Source organism: Mustela lutreola, chromosome 4 (genome assembly GCF_030435805.1).
Source record: "Mustela lutreola isolate mMusLut2 chromosome 4, mMusLut2.pri, whole genome shotgun sequence".
NCBI classification, from domain to species: domain Eukaryota; kingdom Metazoa; phylum Chordata; class Mammalia; order Carnivora; family Mustelidae; genus Mustela; species Mustela lutreola.
In genome coordinates, this window is record NC_081293.1 from 183,238,500 (window position 1) to 183,257,620 (window position 19,121).

At 40.1% G+C, this 19,121-nt stretch overlaps 1 protein-coding gene across 3 annotated transcripts in view; it reads left to right on the plus strand.

Annotated features, from left to right (window-relative positions):
- Positions 1 to 2,305: 2,305 nt before the first annotated feature.
- Positions 2,306 to 19,121, plus strand: part of EXOC4 (exocyst complex component 4) — a 730,059-nt gene continuing 713,243 nt past the window's right edge. For all 3 annotated transcript variants that reach the window (XM_059171891.1, XM_059171893.1, XM_059171892.1), the window contains exon 1: positions 2,306 to 2,438. In XM_059171891.1, coding sequence (XP_059027874.1) covers positions 2,353 to 2,438 — 86 coding nt within the window. In that variant the 5' untranslated portion in view covers positions 2,306 to 2,352. The remainder of the gene's footprint in view (positions 2,439 to 19,121) is intronic.

The window sequence follows — 19,121 nt, forward strand, 5'->3', positions numbered from 1 at the left end:
AAAAAGTCTTTAGGATTTCCATATGTAAAATCATATTGTCTACAAACAGTTTCACATCTTCCTTTCCAATTTAGATTCTTTTTATCCTTTTTCTTGCCTAATTGCTCTGGCTAGAATTTCTAGCCAGAAACTTCTATGTTGAAACTTCTATGTTGAATAGAAGCGGGTGTCCTTATCCTGTGCCTGATCATAGCTGGAAGGCTTTCAGTTTTTCACCTTTGAGTATGATGTTAGCTGTGTGTTTTTTTTTTTTTTAAAGATTTTTTAAAAAAAATTTATTGATTTGACAGACACAGATCACAGGTAGGCAGAGAGGCAGGCAGAGAGAGAGAGGAGGAAGCAGGCTCCCCACTGAGGAGAGAGCCCGACATGGGGCTTGATCCCAGGACTCTGGGATCATGACCTGAGCCGAAGGTAGAGGCTTTAACCCACTAAGTCACCCAGGCACCCCAGCTGTGTGTTTTTAATAAATATTCTTTATCATGTTGAAGAAGTTCCCTTCCATTTCTAGTTTTCCAAGTGTCCCATTGTGAAAAGGGTATTGGATTTTGTAAAAAGATTTTTCTGCATCAACTGCAATGATCATGACTTTTTCCTACTGCTTGCATTCTTAGCCACTAAGGCCAATTACTTTTCTCTCTGTATATAAGTTATTTAACTTTCTAGCCTGCTTTTTGTACTGAAACCATGAAAACCTCGCTTTCATTAAAAGCCATTAAAATTATGATTTCCAGTGGCTATATGTTATAGCCTCATATATGGATGTTCTACAATTTATTTAATACTCCTATGTTTTTCAGTAAAGGTAGTTGATGTGTTGTGTTTACTCTACAACTCTAGAATATCTGAATTTGCATTCTCTTCATCTTTGAAGTTCTTTAAGTCTTTACTGCTACTAAGCAGCATCCTTCCCTCCTATTTCATTTTTATTTTTCCTCTTGTTCCTTGATTTATGCTTTTCATATGCACACTAATCTTTCTTATTTATTTCATCTTCTGAATAAATGATTAAGCCAGTAGAGTCAAATGCAAGAAATATAAAAACCTACCGGGAAAAATATTAAGAAAACACAAATACATTATTACTAAGTATATTTTATTTAGCTTGGGAAGAAAAAAAATCTGCAAATTGGTCAGTTTTGCTTTTTGGTGTTTCGGTTAATATCTATTTTGCATGTTTTTGCAGGTTTATTTTTTTTTAGAATTATCTGGAAATACAGGCACACTGGAAGATAGCTGAACTCACACATGAAACGAATGTAGAAACATTTAGTTTTAGAGAATAAGCGTTTATTCTCTAAAGAAAAGCATTCCTGTGTCTCATTTTCACATTTTATTGAATTGTTTTTATTTATTTGATTTAAATTTTTCATTTTTCTGTGTGTCGAGGGCTGATTTTCAAGAGATCGCAACGAGGGAGCTGCTTTGCTACTTATGAAGCCCCGACTAAGTACTAAAGTTTTTTTTTTTTTAAGATTTTATTTACTTTTTTGACAGAGAGAGAGAGAGAGAGAGAGAGAAAGCAGGCAGAGAGGCAGGCAGAGAGGGAGGGGGAAGCAGGCTCGCTGCTGAACAGAAAGCCCGATGGGGGACTGGATCCCAGGACCCTGAGATCATGACCTGAGCCGAAGGCAGAAGCTTAACCCACTGAGCCACCCAGGCGCCCCTAGGTATTAAACTGTTTTTTTAAACCACTCGTGTTTAAAGTCAAATTTTGCTCATAGACGCACCCCCCCCCCCCCAAGTAAAAACACACCCCTATATACTCTTCATGGCATTGTAAGATAAATTTGATTAGAAACATGATAAAATTCTTGGGGCGCCTGGGTGGCTCAGTGGGTTAAGCCGCTGCCTTCGGCTCAGGTCATGATCTCCGGGTCCGCATGGGGCTCTCTGCTCAGCAGGGAGTCGGCTTCCTCCTCTCTCTGCCTGCCTCTCTGCTTACTTGTGATCTCTGCCTGTCAAATAAATAAATAAAATGTTAAAAAAAAACATGATAAAATTCTAAAAAAAGGGAAACTGTTAAACAAAACAAAACAAAACCCACACCAGATCAGAATAAATACAAACCAGTCATTACGAGACTTCACCAAGTTGCCACTGGTTTAGTCTTCCTGCGCTCCCAGGAACCACGGAAAGAAACTACAATTCCCAGAGTGCTTAGAGCGAATGCGAGACCGTGAAACTTGCTTCATCAGTCCCACCTCCTTAGTTCAGCGATTGGACTGTCCAGTTTCCCGTCTCCGAATTTCTCTTCTTCCATTGGTTACTCCCCAGCGAGGTCAATTACAGAGTTTACGTTCGCTTGGTGCGTTCTTACCCACCCGTTCCCCCGCTCCGCCCGGTACCAAGATGGCGGCAGAAGCGGCTGGTGGGAAATACAGAAGCACAGTCAGCAAAAGCAAAGACCCCTCGGGGCTGCTCATCTCTGTGATCAGGTGAGGGAGGCAGGAGGCAGGGTCAGGGGCCAGGGGGCAGCGGGCAGCGGCTCGACCTCCGCTTTGGAAGGGAGAAGGGTTAGCTGGGTTCCACCCTGCCGACCCCTCCTCCTTCCTCCCTGCCTCCCCCCAGCCTCTCCGGAGGGCCCCCGCAGTTCCCCCGCAGTTTTCTCTGGGGTTGGACTAAAGGGAGGAGCCCCGCCTCGCTGTCTTGTCTTTAGGACCTGAGCTTTCCATTAGGGTCCGTGGGCCCTAGAAGCACGCTGTTTGGGGCTTGGTAGAGAAAGCCAGGTGTGCTCACTGATTCACACAGCGTTTATTTATGGGTTGCCTTCGGCAGCGCTCACTTGGGGCAGGCGCCTTGTTTCCTGGATTTCTGGGTGGAAGGCCCCGAAGTCCGGGGGCTACTGTCACGAGTTGCAGATTGTGTTCTCACACTTCGGACACCTCCAACCACCTGTGAATGGCCACAGCCTCCAATACCAGAGCCTGTAGTGAGCTTGCAGAAGGGCTCTGGGTTGGAAGGCGTACAGTCGTTTTCCATTTTTATTCTGCCTTCCTATCCCGGAAGGATAAACAAATTTCGGGTTATCTTCTATGCACGTTATTTTTCCAGAATATGCATGGTGGGAGGGGGACTGGTGGAGCTTTTAGGGGCTCCTTTTTTAAAAATGTGAAATAAAGTAAGGGTGGGGAATCCTTTTGGACATCATTAAGGATGATACGGGAAGTGATTACAACAACCTGAATAAAATGTATTATAACATGTTTTTACATTGTTGACATTTGAATGTCAACTCGGGAATTTTTCATCAACTAAACCCCCGCCCCATGCTAAACTTCTAGTTGAGTTCTAGGAGGGCCCCCGCAATGTCCTGATGATTTTTTTTTTTTAAAGATTTTATTTATTTATTTGAGAGAGAGACAGTGAGAGAGAGCATGAGTGAGGAGAAGGTCAGAGAGAGAAGCAGACTCCCGGTGGAGCTGGGAGCCCGATGCGGGACTCGATCTCGGGACTCTGGGATCATGACCTGAGCTGAAGGCAGTCATCCAACCAACTGAGCCACCCATGCGTCCCTGTCCTGATGATTTAAAAAAAAAAAAAAAAATTCAGCCTCAACAGTACCTGGTAGTTAGTCAGGGTTTGAATATAAGAATAGATTGAATTTTAAAATAGCCTAATACTCCCGGACTGATAAAGACCCATCTCATGGGTGTTTTTTAGGGGCTTCTAGTTTAAGACTACGAAATTATTACTGTTTTTTTGTTTGTTTTTGTTTTTTAGATAAGAATTGTTCTCTGTGTGGAAATGCTTCATAAACTTGGTGGGCCATGCAAAGGGAGCCCTGGTCTAGTGTGGACCCACATTCTTGTGACTGTACAGGCAGTGTAAATGTTTGTTTCATGATACTGAAACTCCAACTAGAGTATGGAGAGATGGTAGCATACCATCTTAATCCTTTGTGGAGTTCTATATATGAATTTATTTGGATTCTTTTTTGAACTTCTTTATTTTTTCTGCCTTATAGTCAATATTCACTTACACGATGTATTTAGTGCCAGTTTGTACTATGGTGCCTGGGAGTTAATACATACTTTATAAATATTTGTTGAGCAACTGAGTGAATTCTCTGTGTTTAGCAAAGACGAACCAGACATGATGTTACCCTTCAGAGTATAGTTCACTTGAGGGATAAAATATGGAAGTAAAAACTGTGACAGCCTAGAAGACTAGAAGAAAGGAGTGAAAGATGGAAATCCAGAATTAGTTGTGGTCAAGTGTAGTGGGGGTTAGGGAAGGTAACAGCTGTATATAAACGTACCATTTCATCTGTGCATTTCTGATTCTGTAGGCTTCACCCATTTCTTTTCTGCTGTGTATCAGTTTTCTTAAATGCCAGTTACATTCATTCTAAATGCCCTACATCCTACATTTGGAAAAAGCATAAAAACCAAACTGAAGTTTTTGTGTTTTGTTTTTTAAACTGATGCTGATTCAGAAACACATTGCCTTTGGTTATCTGTTCCTTTGTTCTTCAGGGGAACTCTCCCTCTGGATGGGGTGGCATATGATTTTGTGGTTATTCACCCGCATCTTCTGCCCATCTATATTACCTTCACATATCATCATGATTTAGGCCTACACAATTTTTATGTTGAATTCTATTGTGTATTAATGTTGTTCATTTGTCTTCTTTATCCTTGACCACCTCAGACCACTTGCATAATACTTTCGTTACTGTTACCTAGCATAGTATAATGGAGGGTCCAGATCTAACACCCTGGGCAAGTTTATTAAGGATTAGAATTCATGGTTACATATGACCTTATTTAAGACTAGTTGTTGTTGCTTCTCAAGTGTTGATGTTTATATTTCAGTATTTCTTTGTGTCACAGGAAAATTGTGGGTTTGGCCTGAGAGTGTTGCCAGCTCTCTCTCCTTGTTGTTTCCTCCCTGATGAGCTTTTTGAACATATGCAATGGTTTAAACTTTGTGAACAGTGGCAGTTAATGAGAGTAGGGTGGTAGTAGTACTTTGGTGTTTGGGTGGGGAGAAGCAGGGGTGAGTACTTCAGAGGAGAATAGAGTGGGGAATGTAGTTTCTAAGAGAGTAGATCTTACAGGTTCTATTACAAGAAAAAGAAATTGTAACTATGTGCAATGGGTCCATGTTAACTAACCTTATTGTAATCATTTTGCAATATACATAATATATTAAATCATGTTGTACACCTTAAACGACTATGGTGTTATATGTCAATTACATTACAAAATTGAGGGGGGGAAATGGGGAATGTATATTTCTTGTTAGTAAATTGTTCTGTTACTCTGAAGTTGCTTTGTCTCTCTGTTCAGTTTGTATTCTTTGTGTTACCCCTTCTTGCAACACTGTATTCATGATTCCTAATTCCTCATGTTAAACTTGGATTATCTCCTCTTCTCCTTAACCTCTTTTCAGATTCTCTCTCAAAGACCAAAGCTTTCCCAAATCCATTTTAGGTTCATGTTTATAAAACCTGAGCCTTCTTGAAGATATATTGATACATGTCAGTTCTCTTTTATGTTTCTTTGGACCTGTCATTTTGTCACCATATAAGTGAGTAATCCTTTGAAAAGTTTGATTAGTTTGATTAGTTTAGCTTTGTTTATCTTTTTTTTTTTTTTAAAGATTTTATTTATTTATTTGACAGACAGAGATTACAAGTGGGCGGAGAGGCAGGCTGAGAGAGGAGGAAGCCGGCTCCCTGCTGAGCAGAGAGCCTGATTCAGGGCTCTCTCCCAGAACCCTGGGATCACGACCCAAGCTGAAGGCAGAGGCTTTAACCCACTGAGCCACCCAGGTGCCCCTTTGTTTATCTTTTTATATCACTGAGCTTTTTTTTTTTTTTTTAATAGTGAATATTAAAACTTCTCCTTTGCTTTTGTTCAGATATGTTAAAAAAGTCATTTCTAGGAGCACCTGGATGGCTCAGTTAAGTGTCTGACTCTTGGTTTTGGCTCAGGTTGTGACCTCAGGGCTATGAGTCTGTGCTCACAGGGGAATCTTGAGATTCTCTCCCTGCAGCAACCCCTCCCACCCCCCAACTGCCACAGCTGGTGTACACATGCACACACACATGCGCGCACTCTTTCTCTCAAAAAATCTCTCTAAAAAGTCATTCCTATACCTTATTATGTACTAGTCTAACACATCATATATATTTAAAGCTATTTCTAGGACTTGAAACAGCATTTAAAAAAAAAAAGATTTTATTTATTTATTTGACAGACAGAGATCACAAGTAGGCAGAGATGCAGGTAGAGAGAGAGAGAGAGGGAAGCAGCCTCCCCGCTGAGCAGAGAGCCTGATGCAGGGCTCCATCCCAGGATCCTGAGATCATGACCCAAGCCAAAGGCAGAGGCCTAACCCACTGAGTCACCCAGGCACCCCGAAGCAGCATTTATTGCTAGTCATCTTTTAACACTGAATAAAAAAACAACAGGTGGTTAAGGGTTCAGCCTAAGGACACATTAAGTATAGACATGGGAACTAGCCAAATCTCATCACTCTTTCCATCTGTGGTACCAAATAGTTAAATAATAACTATTTTGCTAGTATGATCATTCGTCACTTTCAAGCATTTAAAAATCAAAACATTTTCAAGAAGTCTAGTGTGGAGTAGTGAAAATGTTACATTTTGGTCGATGGGTATTTAAGTACCTTGAGACTCCTAAATGAAATTCTTAACCATTTAAAAAGTGTTGAATAAAAATATTTCTGGACAGTCAGATGTTTCAAAGGGTAGACTCCCGGGGTATTGCAGAAGAGGTCCTCAGGCTGGGAAGTGGGGCTTTGATGAGGAGATGGATGGTGCTTGGGACCGAGTCTGTCGGAGGCCACTGCTACCTGCAGCTTTTGGTTTGAAATCTTGCCACTGGCCCTTTAAAATGGAACTAATTGGGTGGACAGAGTTGCGATCACCTGCTGATGTAAATTTGGACAGTTTTACACGTGTGCATGCACACGCAGCATTTTCCAACTTTTCTATTGATTTCCCCCCCCTAACCTTTTCTTTGGTGTGAAATCGGAGCAGGCAGCCTTTCTAAATGGGGAAATGGGCAAGATGGCATTTTGGAGTTGCTGTTTTATTTTTGTGAGTTCTTGTCAGATTTTTAATTGGGAAATGTGTCTACCACTTACTGTTAGGTGATTTGCTTTCCAATTAAATGTTGACTCTCTTCTCTTTATAAGTTGGCCTTTAATAGACCATTTAATTGGGAAGACAAACTTTGGCTGTGACTTTAGGCGACCTTATGGAAACCTCAGAGCAGAGCTTTTGTGGACAGACTCTGGTTACAGATGTCAAGGAGGTTTGAAGGCAGTTGAGGGCTCACGTTTTCATCAACTTTCATGTCTTCATAGAAGTTGGAATTTCAAAAACTAAGAAAATCCTTTATTGTAGATACCTGTTAAATTCCCTTCCTCCTCCGAGAGTGTTTTGGTCAGCCCCACTTTTAATTCAAAGCAAGCTTTGTTGAAGGGGTCCAGTCTTTGATCAGGGCTTTGAACAAATAGCTTTGAGATCCATGACACAGTTTGTGGCAGAAAGAAATGTGGTCATTCTGGAGCAGAGTCCACGAAGTTGTGTCAGCTGGTTAGTGTTGTTTCCAGTAACACCTCTTCTCTTCATCTGAGCCTGGCTCATTATGGTTTTTTGGGTTTCCACTCCCTTTGCACCCTGGGACATCTTGGCACCGTGGATGCAGTACTGTTTAAAAATTACTGCTAGGCTGTCTGGAGACTAAACACTTTTTTCTCCTCGAAGTCTTGGGACATGTGACAGTATATGTGGATAGAGGGGCAAAACAATCCCTCCCCTTTTCCTGCTAAACATGAAGAATCAGTATCTTGGGAATCCATGTCTTAGTTTCTAACCCCACGTGTAATTCTTTTTTTTTTTTTTTTTTAAAGATTTTATTTATTTATTTGACAGACAGAGAACACAAGTGGGCAGAGAGGCAGGCAGAGAGAGACAAGGAAGCAGGCTCCCCGCTGAGCAGAGAGCCCAACTCGGGGCTCCATCCCAGGACCCTGGTATCATGACCAGAGCCGAAGGCAGAGGCTTTAACCCACTGAGCCACCCAGGCGCCCCCCCGCCCCCCCACGTGTAATTCTTAACATTGGGATTTCCTGAAGGCTTTGAGGCAGAGAGGTGTAATGTTGGGTGATAGGTCAGGGTTTTTTTAAGCCACTCCTTACAGTGGATAGATATGGTCATAGTGTTCGGTGGACGTTGAGGTATAGTTAGTAGAAACTTACCGGATTGTGTTACCCGTTTACAATTACGTTGGACCAGTTACTTCAGACCACTGTGTCTAGTACATTTGTGAAATGGGATAATAATATGGGCTTTGGTTTTGGGGGAAATTTAAGAGGGTACAGGAGGGGCTAACAGTTTGGCATAGAGAACACTTGCGGTGTTCATTTATTTCTTCCTTTTCAGGATCTGCCGCTTCTCTGGTTAGAAACTTGGTTGTGATGTCCAACAGAGAGCCCCCAGGATATGATGTGAATTTTCTGTCAGAAATAACCTTTCCAGTTTGGCTTGAATGTTTGATTCCATTTGCCAGAATGTTCACTTTGTAACCAAGAAACCTTGTGTAGCTGAATTAAGATGGTAATTATTGATCATTTGAGAGTCAGCTGCAGAAGCTAGATTTAAATATATATATGCTTATGTGTGCATGTAAAACATAAAATATAAACAGACATAAAGGATAAAACATTTATTAGATTAAAGACAGAAAGTTTATAAACCAGCGAATTGAAAGGCCTATCATCTCTTTGCCTACATAACCCTTTTGCCATTAAAATACATAATTTCTAAAATTTAGTTATATAAGAAAATTCAGATATTTCAAGAGGAATAAAATAAAAAATGAAGACTTTTCACTCTGTTCATATCCTTCCTGATGTACCTTTGGTTCCTTGAGAGGAATAGAAAATTGTTTTTAAGTATGCGTGAATGTATAATCTTTAAACCAGAATATACATTCTTTAGTATTTAATATTTTAATATATAATACTTTATATACACTTAAGGAATATTCATTAAAATTAAGGAATATTCATTAAAATTATATTTTCTTTAAACAAATGGAATCATACTATGCATATTTTTGACCCTTTATTCATTCGCTTGTTTTTCTTTATTTTGGAGATCTTTTCTAGTAACAAATACAGGTCTATCTCAATCTTTTTAGTGGCTATGTAGCATTCTTCATATGGATACACCATAATCTATTTGATTAGTGGTCCCTCTCCCATCCATTTTTTATAACAAACACTTAACTTGTTTCTTTTTCTTTTCTTTTTTTAAATCTTCTGTTAAAACAGTGAGCATTCATGTACATCAGGGAGTAGACCAGTGGTGTAAAATCATGGCAGTGGCAGAGGAATAGCCACGCCCGAGTATCTTGACATTTTGTATTTTTAGAGAGTCCAAAGGTCCTCCAGAAAGATGGTCATTTTCGCTCCCACGAGTGGTGTATTCGCGCACCCGTTTTCCCAAGCCCTGGCCAGAAACTGGATGTTTCTGATGATTGTCTTTATTAAGTCCGTTGTGAGTAAGAGGGGAGTAATTGTCTCCCTGTCCTTTGGTTGCGTGTTACAGCTGGAGGTATGCGGATATATGCGTGTTGCAAGTATTTTTCTCCCAGTCTGTGGCTTGTCTTATTCTCTTGACAGAGTCTTTCCCAGAGCAGAAGTTTGTACTTTTAATGAATCATTAGTGATTTCTGTTACGGGTCATGTCTTTGGCATTATAACCTAAAAACTCTGTGCCATACCCACGATCATGTAAGTTTTCTCCAGTGTTCACTTCTGGGAGTTTCATGTTATGTCTTGTACTTGGCTGTGCAGTTCAGGCTACCCATTTCAAGTTAATTTTTGTGAAGGCAATAAGATCTGTGTCCAGATTCACTTTTTTGCAGGTGGATGTTCCGTTGTTCAAGCACCATTTACAGAAAAGGTGATTTCTGTTTTCCATTGTTGGACCTTTGTGGGATCTTCAACATTCCATGCGTTTTGTTCCCTTCTTGTGCATACTTGTCATTGGCACATCCCCATTTTTGGGTCACAAAAACTTGTAAAAAAAAAGTTATTAAAAAGAAAAAAAGTCCAACAATCTTATTTCCTAAATATTAACCTATTTTCCTTTTTAAGGTTTTTGTGTGGATCTTGTCTAGGTACTTAGAGAAGTTTAATAGTTTTAGTTATAACAAACAACTTTTTTTAGCATAACAGAATTTTTTCATGTTGCTATATATAGTGTTTGGAGTTATATAAATATTTTTTAAGTGGGAGAATTAAAAATATATAGAAAATTACAGAGAAGAAAATATAAACTCTCATATTTTCTTTTTTTTTTTTTTTTTTTAATTTTATTTATTTATCAGAGAGGGGGGTGTGGAGAGCGAGCACAGGCAGACAGAATGGCAGGCAGAGGCAGAGGGAGAAGCAGGCTCCCTGCTGAGCAAGGAGCCCGATGTGGGACTCGATCCCAGGACGCTGGGATCATGACCTGAGCCGAAGGCAGCTGCTTAACCAACTGAGCCACCCAGGCGTCCCTAAACTCTCATATTCTCTTTACCCAGAATTAAACACTATTAATAACTTCGCTTCCACTTATAAAAAATTGACTGTATTGTTATAATTCAAACAGTGTTATAATTTAAAACAATATATTGTTATATATTGAAAGAGTGGAAATGCAGGAAGATGGGATTATTCCAGTCACTGTCAATTGATATTAGCTGAACCTCATTCCAGACTTTGCTGTGTCTCTGGGTGTGTGTATATGCGTGTACAAAATATTGGATGGATAGATAGAAATTCTTTTATTTCAAACAAAAAATATTATTTTTAAAATAAATATGGGAGCTTACTCTATATGCTAACTTATTTTTAACTAATCTCTGTCCCCCAATGTGGGGCTCAAACTCACAACCCCAAGATCGAGAGTCACATGCTCTATTGACCGAGCCAGCCAGGCACCCTTCTCTATGCTAACTTATACGCTGACTTTATTTGTCTCCATTTTCGAGGTATTCATATGTATCGTTAAGTACACATATATTAAGTATATGGCTTGATGAATTTTTACCTATATAACCACTACCCATATCAAGATAGAGACAAACACTTACAGCATCCATGTCTTTTTTCCAGTTTATTTTTTTGTGCAAGAGTATCCTATTATTCCAACACCATTCATTAAACAGATTATGCTTGCTTCACTGAATTTCTTTTGTATATCTGTCAAAAATCAGTTGACTAATGTGGGTCTATTTCTTGATTCTCTAGTCTATTTCACTCATCTGTTTATCTTTTTTTTTTTTTTAATTTTTAAAGATTTTATTTATGTATCTGACAGAGATCACAAGTAGGCAGAGAATCAGGCAGAGAGAGAGGAGGAAGCAGGCTCCCCGCTGAGCAGAGAGCCCAACTCGGGGCTCGATTCTAGGACCCTGGGATCACCACCGGAGCCTTAACCCACTGAGCCACCCAGGTGCCCCCACTCATTTGTTTATCTTGATGACATTACCACACAGTCTTGATTGTTGCTTTTTAAGTCTTGAAGACCGTGTATGCTCTCCACCTGTACCCTACTTCTTTTTTTTTCTTTAAAGATTTTATTTATTTACTTGACAGAGATCACAAGTAGGCAGAGAGGCAGGCAGAGAGAGAGGGGGAAGCAGGCTCCCTGCCGGGCAGAGAGCCCGATATGGGACTTGATCCCAGGACCCTGAGATCATGACCAGAGCTGAAGGCAGAGGCTTAACCCACTGAGCCACCCAGGTGCCTCTGTACCCTACTTTTTAAAAGTTATTTTGGATGGGGTGCTGGGGTGACTCAGTTGGTTGAGCGTTCAACTCTGAATTTTGGCTCAGGTCTCGATCTCATCATGGTTGTGAGTTCAGGCCCCTCATTGGGCTCCATGGAGCCTACTTAAAACAAAAGTTATTTTGGGTATTCTAGGTCCTTTGCATTTCTGCATCAATTTTATTTCGTTTTATTTTTTTCCCCATATCAGTCTTTGAGTTAGCTAGTAAATTTGTACGATAAAACCTCGGATTTTTGGTTGGGATTGCATTGAATGTACAAAGTGACATAGGAAAATTGACATCTTAGTCATGTTGAATCTTCTTATCCCTGAATAGGTGTATTTTTTCACTTAATTCTTTAATTTCGCTCATCAATTTTTTTTTTTAAAGATTTTATTTATTTGTTTGACAGACAGAGATCACATGTAGGCAGAGAGGCAGGCAGAGAGAAAGGAGGAAGCAGGCTCCCCAATGAGCAGAGAGCCCGATGGAGGGCTCGATCCCAGGACCCTGAGATCATGACCTGAGCCGAAGGCAGAGGCTTTAACCCACTGAGCCACCCAGGCGCCCCTCGCTCATCAATTTTTAAAATAGATTTCAGTATGTAGTCTTACATATTGTTGGTTAGATTTATCTAAGTATTTTAGGCACTTCAAGTCCCACATCTCACTGAATGCTGATGTTTCCCCCTCTATTATTACTGTGTCTTCAAAGTCTTCAATCTTCTCTATAATTTCCAATCTGTTGTTAATCTTATGTAATGTATTTTTTATTAGATTATAGTTTTGAGCTCTAGAAGTTTGAGTTGGGTCTTTTAAGAAAAAAAAATCGTTAATAGCTTTCCTTGAACATTCAGTCTTTCCTGTAGCTTCTTGGACTATGAAATACAGGTATTATAATACCTTTAATGTTCTTGTTTACTCATTTTGTCTTCTTATGTCATTTTTGGCTTAGTTTCAGTTGATTAATAACCACTCCCCTCCTTTTTACATACCTTACATATGTTTTGGATACTAGATATTGTAAATTTTACCTTTTGGGTACTGATAGCAGATGTCTTTGTTTTCTTGTAAATATTCCTGAATTTTGTTCTAGGATTTGGTTAAGTTACTTGGACATTGTGGTCCTTTCACGTCTTGTTTTAAATTTTGCTCATGGGGACGAAGCTACATTTGGTTTAGGGCCAGTTTTGTTTCCTAAATATGGCAAAATTCTTTTGAGTACTCCACCCAATGCTCTGTGAATCCTGAGATTTTCCCCTCTGGCTGTGTGTGATTTCAGGTACTTGTGTCCATTAATCCTTACTGGTGGTTCTTTTCCTGGCCTTGGGTAGTTTTCCTAGGCATGGTGATAGTGAGCGGAGGCTTTAAGGGAGCCCTTCTGCGGGATTTTCAGAGTGCTCTCTAGTTCTTTCCTTTCCTCACCTGCCCTGCAAACTCTGCCTTAATGCTTAAGGTTTTGAAATCAGTTTTTTGTTTTTGGTTTTGGTTTTTTTTGGTTGTTGTTATTTTCAGATGCTAGAGCAAATCCAGTCCCAGTTATTTCTTCTAGATCAGAGCGGAAGTCTGTCAGTGCTTCATATTTTGAAAAATATCTTTAAAGAATTTTATTGGTCTGATTCATCAGTTGCATACGAGCAGATGGAAGAATAAGGTCATCATTTTTTTTTTTTAAAGATTTTATTTATTTATTTGACAGGCAGAGATTACAAGTAGGCAGAGAGAGAAGGAAGCAGGCTCCCCGCTGAGCAGAGAATCCGACTCGGGGCTCTATCCCAGGACCCTGGGATCATGACCTGAGCCGAAGGCAGAGGCTTTAACCCACTGAGCCACCCAGGTGCCCCAAGGTCATCATTTATACGGGTCTGCTGTATAAAGGTACAGCATGAGAGTGAACTAGATATCTCCGCCCTAATAGTATTTCACATTTTGCAGAGTATTTCATTAAACAGCTAAACACTTTTGCTTCATATAGTACTTTTCCAAGAACTTTTCCTTCAGAACTCCGAGAAATGCTTTGGAACTATTTTGCGTCTGTTTGTGTATTTCTTTATTATTAAAAATACGGGTTTTTTGTTTGTTTGTTTGTTTGTTTGTTTGCCTGTGATAGTATTGTTCTTGGTAGCCTGAGCTCTCTTAGAGCTGGTAATTGGTTTTCTTTGGGAGGCACAGCATTTAGATTGTTTTTTGTTGGTGGTGGTTTTGTTTTGCTTTTTGTTTTTGCTTGCATTTTTCAGTTTGCAGTGGTGAGCTCTGAGCTCTGCTCACTTTGGTCTTCTCCTCTGCAGCTACTTACATTTTTCACTGCTTTCAAGCCATGAAATGAGTTCTGGTCTTTTTAGTAGCCAATCCTTTATGTGATGGGAATTTTGCCTTGAAAAACATGGGAACTCACCATTTAACAGGAAAGTTCTCGTGTACCATTTGACAGGTAGGAAAACTTAATATTTTAAGTTCCTTAGGAGAACCTTTTTTTTATTTTTTCAGCCTAACAGTATTCATTATTTTTGCACCATACCCAGTGCTCCATGCAATCCGTGCCCTCTCCAATACCCACCACCTGGATCTCCCACTCCCCACCCCCTACCCCTTCAAAACCCTCAGGTTGTTTTTAAGAGTCCATAGTCTCTCATGGTTCATCTCCCCTTCCAATTTCCCCCAACTCACTTCTCCCCATCTCCCCTTGTCGTCCATGCTATTTGTTATGCTCCACAAATAAGTGGAACCATATGATAATTGACTCTTTCTGCTTGACTTATTTCACTCAGCATAATCTCTTCCAGTCCCGTCCATGTTGCTACAAAAGTTGGGTATTCGTCCTTTCTGATGGAGGCATAATACTCCATAGTGTATATGGACCACATCTTCCTTATCCATTCGTCCGTTGAAGGGCATCTTGGTTCTTTCCACAGTTTGGCGACCGTGGCCATTGCTGCTATAAACATTGGGGTACAGATGGCCCTTCTTTTCACTCCATCTGTATCTTTGGGGTAAATACCCAGTAGTGCAATGGCAGAGTCATAGGGAAGCTCTATTTTTAATTTCTTGAGGAATATCCACACTTCTCTTAGGAGAACCTTTTTTGACCATTTATTGCTTTAAAAAAATTTTGTTTTTCAATTTTTAAAATTTTTATTTTTTTTATTGTTCAGTCAGCCAACATACAGTCCGTCACTAGTTTTTAATGTAGTGTCAGTGATTCATTAATTGAGTATACAGCCCTTGCAAAAAATAAAGTGGCATATAATTCAAGAAGCATTTTTCCGTTTAAAATTTGGTGCATGGGGTGCCTGGGTGGCTCAGTGGGTTAAGCCGCTGCTTTCGGCTCGGGTCATGATCCCGGGGTCCTGGGATGGAGCCCCACATCGGGCTCTCTGCTCAGCAGGGGGCCTGCTTCCTCCTCTCTCTCTGCCTGCCTCTCTGCCTACTTGTGATCTCTGTCTGTCAAATAAATAAATAAAATTTAAAAAAAAATTGGTGCCTGTCATTATGCTAAATATGATGGGGGACATCATTTTATTTTTAAAATACCACTTGAGACCTTGATAGGATTGTAGAATCTTAAAAAGGGGGAGGCAGCCTCTGTCACCACCTGGCCGAGCTGAGCCGCTCCACAGTGTAACAGGGTTACCAGATGATTCGAATGCAAGTTAGAGTTTGAGTAGCCCATAGGACATAATTTAGTTGGGGAAATAAATCAATTAGCATTAACTTTTTAAAGCTGAGATAATGGTATCCTGGCTATTTTTACAAAAAGATTCTTAATTTAAGTAACAAAACATGAATAAAGAAAAAGACTTTTTTTTTTTTAAAGATTTTATTTATTTATTTGACAGAGCGCACAGGTAGGCAGAGTGGCAGGCAGAGGGAGAGGGAGAAGCAGCTCTCTGCTGACCAGGGAGCCCAATGTGGGACTCGATCCCAGGATCCTGGGATCATGACCTGAGCTGAAGGCAGCCGCTTGACTGACTGAGCTACCCAGGTGCCCCTAAAGAAAAAGACTTTTTTAACTCTAGAGAAAAGGTTAGGAAAGGAGCCCGGGTGGGTGGAGAGGCTGGGTGAAAGAGGCGATGGGGATTTAAGAGTGCACTTACCATGATGAGCCCTGAGTCATGCATAAAATTGTTGAATCACTGTATCGGACACCCGGAAACGAAGTAACACTATGTAAATTATACTGGAATTCAGACCGTTTTCTAAGAGGTACATAGTGAATTATATACTGATAAAAATATCCATGTTGAATATTTCCTTCAAAATAACTAGGGGTCCAAGTTAGGGTGTAGATGATACAAGACTGGGGTGTGTTGATAATCATTGAAGCTGGGTTATTGGAGGAGTCTCTCCGGTTTTGTACGTGTTTGAAAATTTCCATGAAAATGCACATGTGTGTTTACGGACTGGGGAGCTACAAGGGGGTGGGAATTACAAGGGTCTGTAGATGACTAAATCTAAGAAATAACTACATAGTCTCCATGTCTTGTCCACTCAGCTTCTGCCCTCCTCCCCAAGGCACCTGGCACACGAACATATTAAAGCCTCCTAGATGTCTGCAGTTAAGAAACTTGCTTCAATTTGTGTAATCCAGGATTTCAAGATAACCTAGTACCATGCAGTGCCTACTCTTCTCTTCTAAAATGGGATTTCTGAGGAACCGACGGGAAACTCCACATTAGGAAGTAGCCTCCACCTTTAAAGTGACCAAATGCCGTCCTGTGTTGTAACGGAAACATTCCCCTGGAGATGAAGAATAAGATCACTGTGGAGAAGGGTTGGAGGAGGGTGTAGAGCTTCAGATGGAAGTAGGCAAAGAGGTAGCCTCAGTTAAGAAAGGGTAGGGGGTAGATTTAAAATGGACTCTGTCAATCCTGGACTCAGTGTATGCTGTAGTGAGGCAAATTTTTTTTTTCAAATTTCTTTTCAGTGTTCCAGAATTGATTGTTTATGCATCACGCCCAGTGCTCCATGCAATATGTGCCCTCCTTAATACCCACCACCAGGCTTATCCAACCCCCACCCTCCTCCCCTCCAAAACCCTCAGTTTGTTTCTCAGAGTCCACAGTCTCTCATGGTTTGTCTCCCCCTCCCATTTCCCCCAACTCACTTCTCTCCATCTCCCCATGTAGTGAAGGTGATTTTACTTAATTTTAGATAATGGCCTTCTCTGTTGGTTACAAGACTTAGAGCTTTTGGTCCCCAGAAGTATTTTGTGTGACTGAGTTAATTGAAATATTGAAAAGCTGCATGTGTTGGGTATAGTAATTGGCCCTAAGTGCCGTCTGAAGCAAGACACCAGTGAATTTTCAATTGACTTTAAAGCAGAAATTGTTTACTGTCACTTGATATTAAGTGAATTTTTGTAGTGAATTAAGAGATGTTGCTTTTATGCATCAGGAAAGTTTTTTTCAGAGGGACTTGTCGTCGTGAATCGTTATCAGTTGGGATAGGATTATCTTGTATTTTGTGGGATCTAATAAGACATAATTAAGAAACAAGCAGTCGCAGTGTATAATTGAATATAATAAAATTGGATTAAAAAGTGTAATATAGATTCAGTTATGCTTTGAGTGAAGCCATATCTTATGTGATTATGTAGTGATACACATCTCAAACATTTAATGTTTGATTTTTTCCATGCAAACTCAAAATTATGAGTTTCTTTTTTTTTTTTTTTTGTAATTCATTGGAAGCATTTGTAGATGAATCATCATAGACAAAGTGCTCTGCTTAGTAGAATAGGCTTTGAAGATTCTTCTCAACTTGTTAGTGTTCATATGCTTAGTGATTTCTTTTTCTTTTCTTTAGTTTGGATTTATACTCATACCTAGAACTGTCTTTTTTTTTTTTTTTTAAAGTATTTATTTGAGTAAGAATGGGTGCAGGTGCACATGAGCAGGAGCGGGCAGAAGGGGTGGGTGTTAGGGGGCAGACTCCCTGCTGAGCAGGGAGCCAGGACCCTGGGGTCATGACCTGAGCCGAAGGTAGACACTTAATTAACTGAGCCACTCAGGTGCACTGAGACCTGTCTTTAGTTCCCCTGCTGACATGTTACTGTCAGGTATTTCTTAACATTGGCTAGTTCATGCTTTAAAAGAAAAAAAAAATCTGACTCTCACACTTTGAAATAAGGGCTAAGGAGATCTGATAATGTAGGATAGTGTAACCTAACCAGAAAAAGCAGTTTGGTAAAGAAAATGGAAACATGTCTTCAAGAATCATGTATGCTCTAGACTTTTTGTTTCTGTGTTGGGATCAGTAACAAAAAGGAATATTCTAGAAAGCTCAATAAGCTAATAGGTTTTTTTTTTTTACTACTTGGAGTGAGGGCCTGAAACTAGTTAACCCTTGTGTATTTGAGTTTAAAAATACTGGTTTTTGCCTTATGATAATGTGTTACAATATTTTGTAAATGAAGAGGACCCCTTGTCTGGTTATCTTTCCATTATGTGACTAAAAAGACTTATCAGAAATGCCCTAATGAGAGAAGGTGGTGCTGGTTGAGGGGTTTAGGTGCCTGAGGAGTAAAAAGTGCAGGGAGTTGGGGATTTCAGGTAAGAAGAGGCCTATTCTGAGTATTTTCCGGAAAGGGTATCACTGAGATTTTATTCCTATTGTAGATTGAGCTTTGTAGAGCTGTAGTTTCCTGATAACTGATTTTTGGATATGTGGGACCTTACTTGTAATGAGTTTTTCTGAGTTGTTTGAAGGGATTTACATTAATTGTTTTGTTAATCTTTATTATTCCTGGAGGAGAGGTCACTGGATACCAACAAGGAATGCCTTTAGTAGACAATTAAGCGTATTAACTGTTTTCAGATAGCAGGACTTACTGCTAATTGTTCTGCAGGTGTCACCAAAATTCAGGTGTATTGCATTAAGTATTTCTTATAGCAGGTTAATTAGTTTAGTTATCTGAGGCTGAATCAGGTAGTTAATTCTTGAGGATTTGTTGAGAATCTGTGTTGCTCGAAGGGGCGTGACCGATAACATCTGCCTTGATATTTTAGCCAAGCAAAATACTACTGTGTTTCATAGGATCAGGTATAAGGCTGCTAGAGCTGCCATAACAAAACACCACAAGCTGGGTGGCTTCAACAGAAATCTCTTTTCTCACAGTTCTGGAGGCTAGACGTCCAAGATCAAGGTGCCAGCAGGGTTGGTTTTTGGTAAGGCCTCTTGTTGGCTTGTAGATGGCCATCTTCTTGCTGTGTCCTCTAATGACCTTTCCTCTGCAAGTGTGTGGAGAGAGAGGGCTCTTTTGTGTCTCTTTTCTCTGCATATAAGGTCACCAGTTGTATCTCATTGAGGCCCTGTCCAC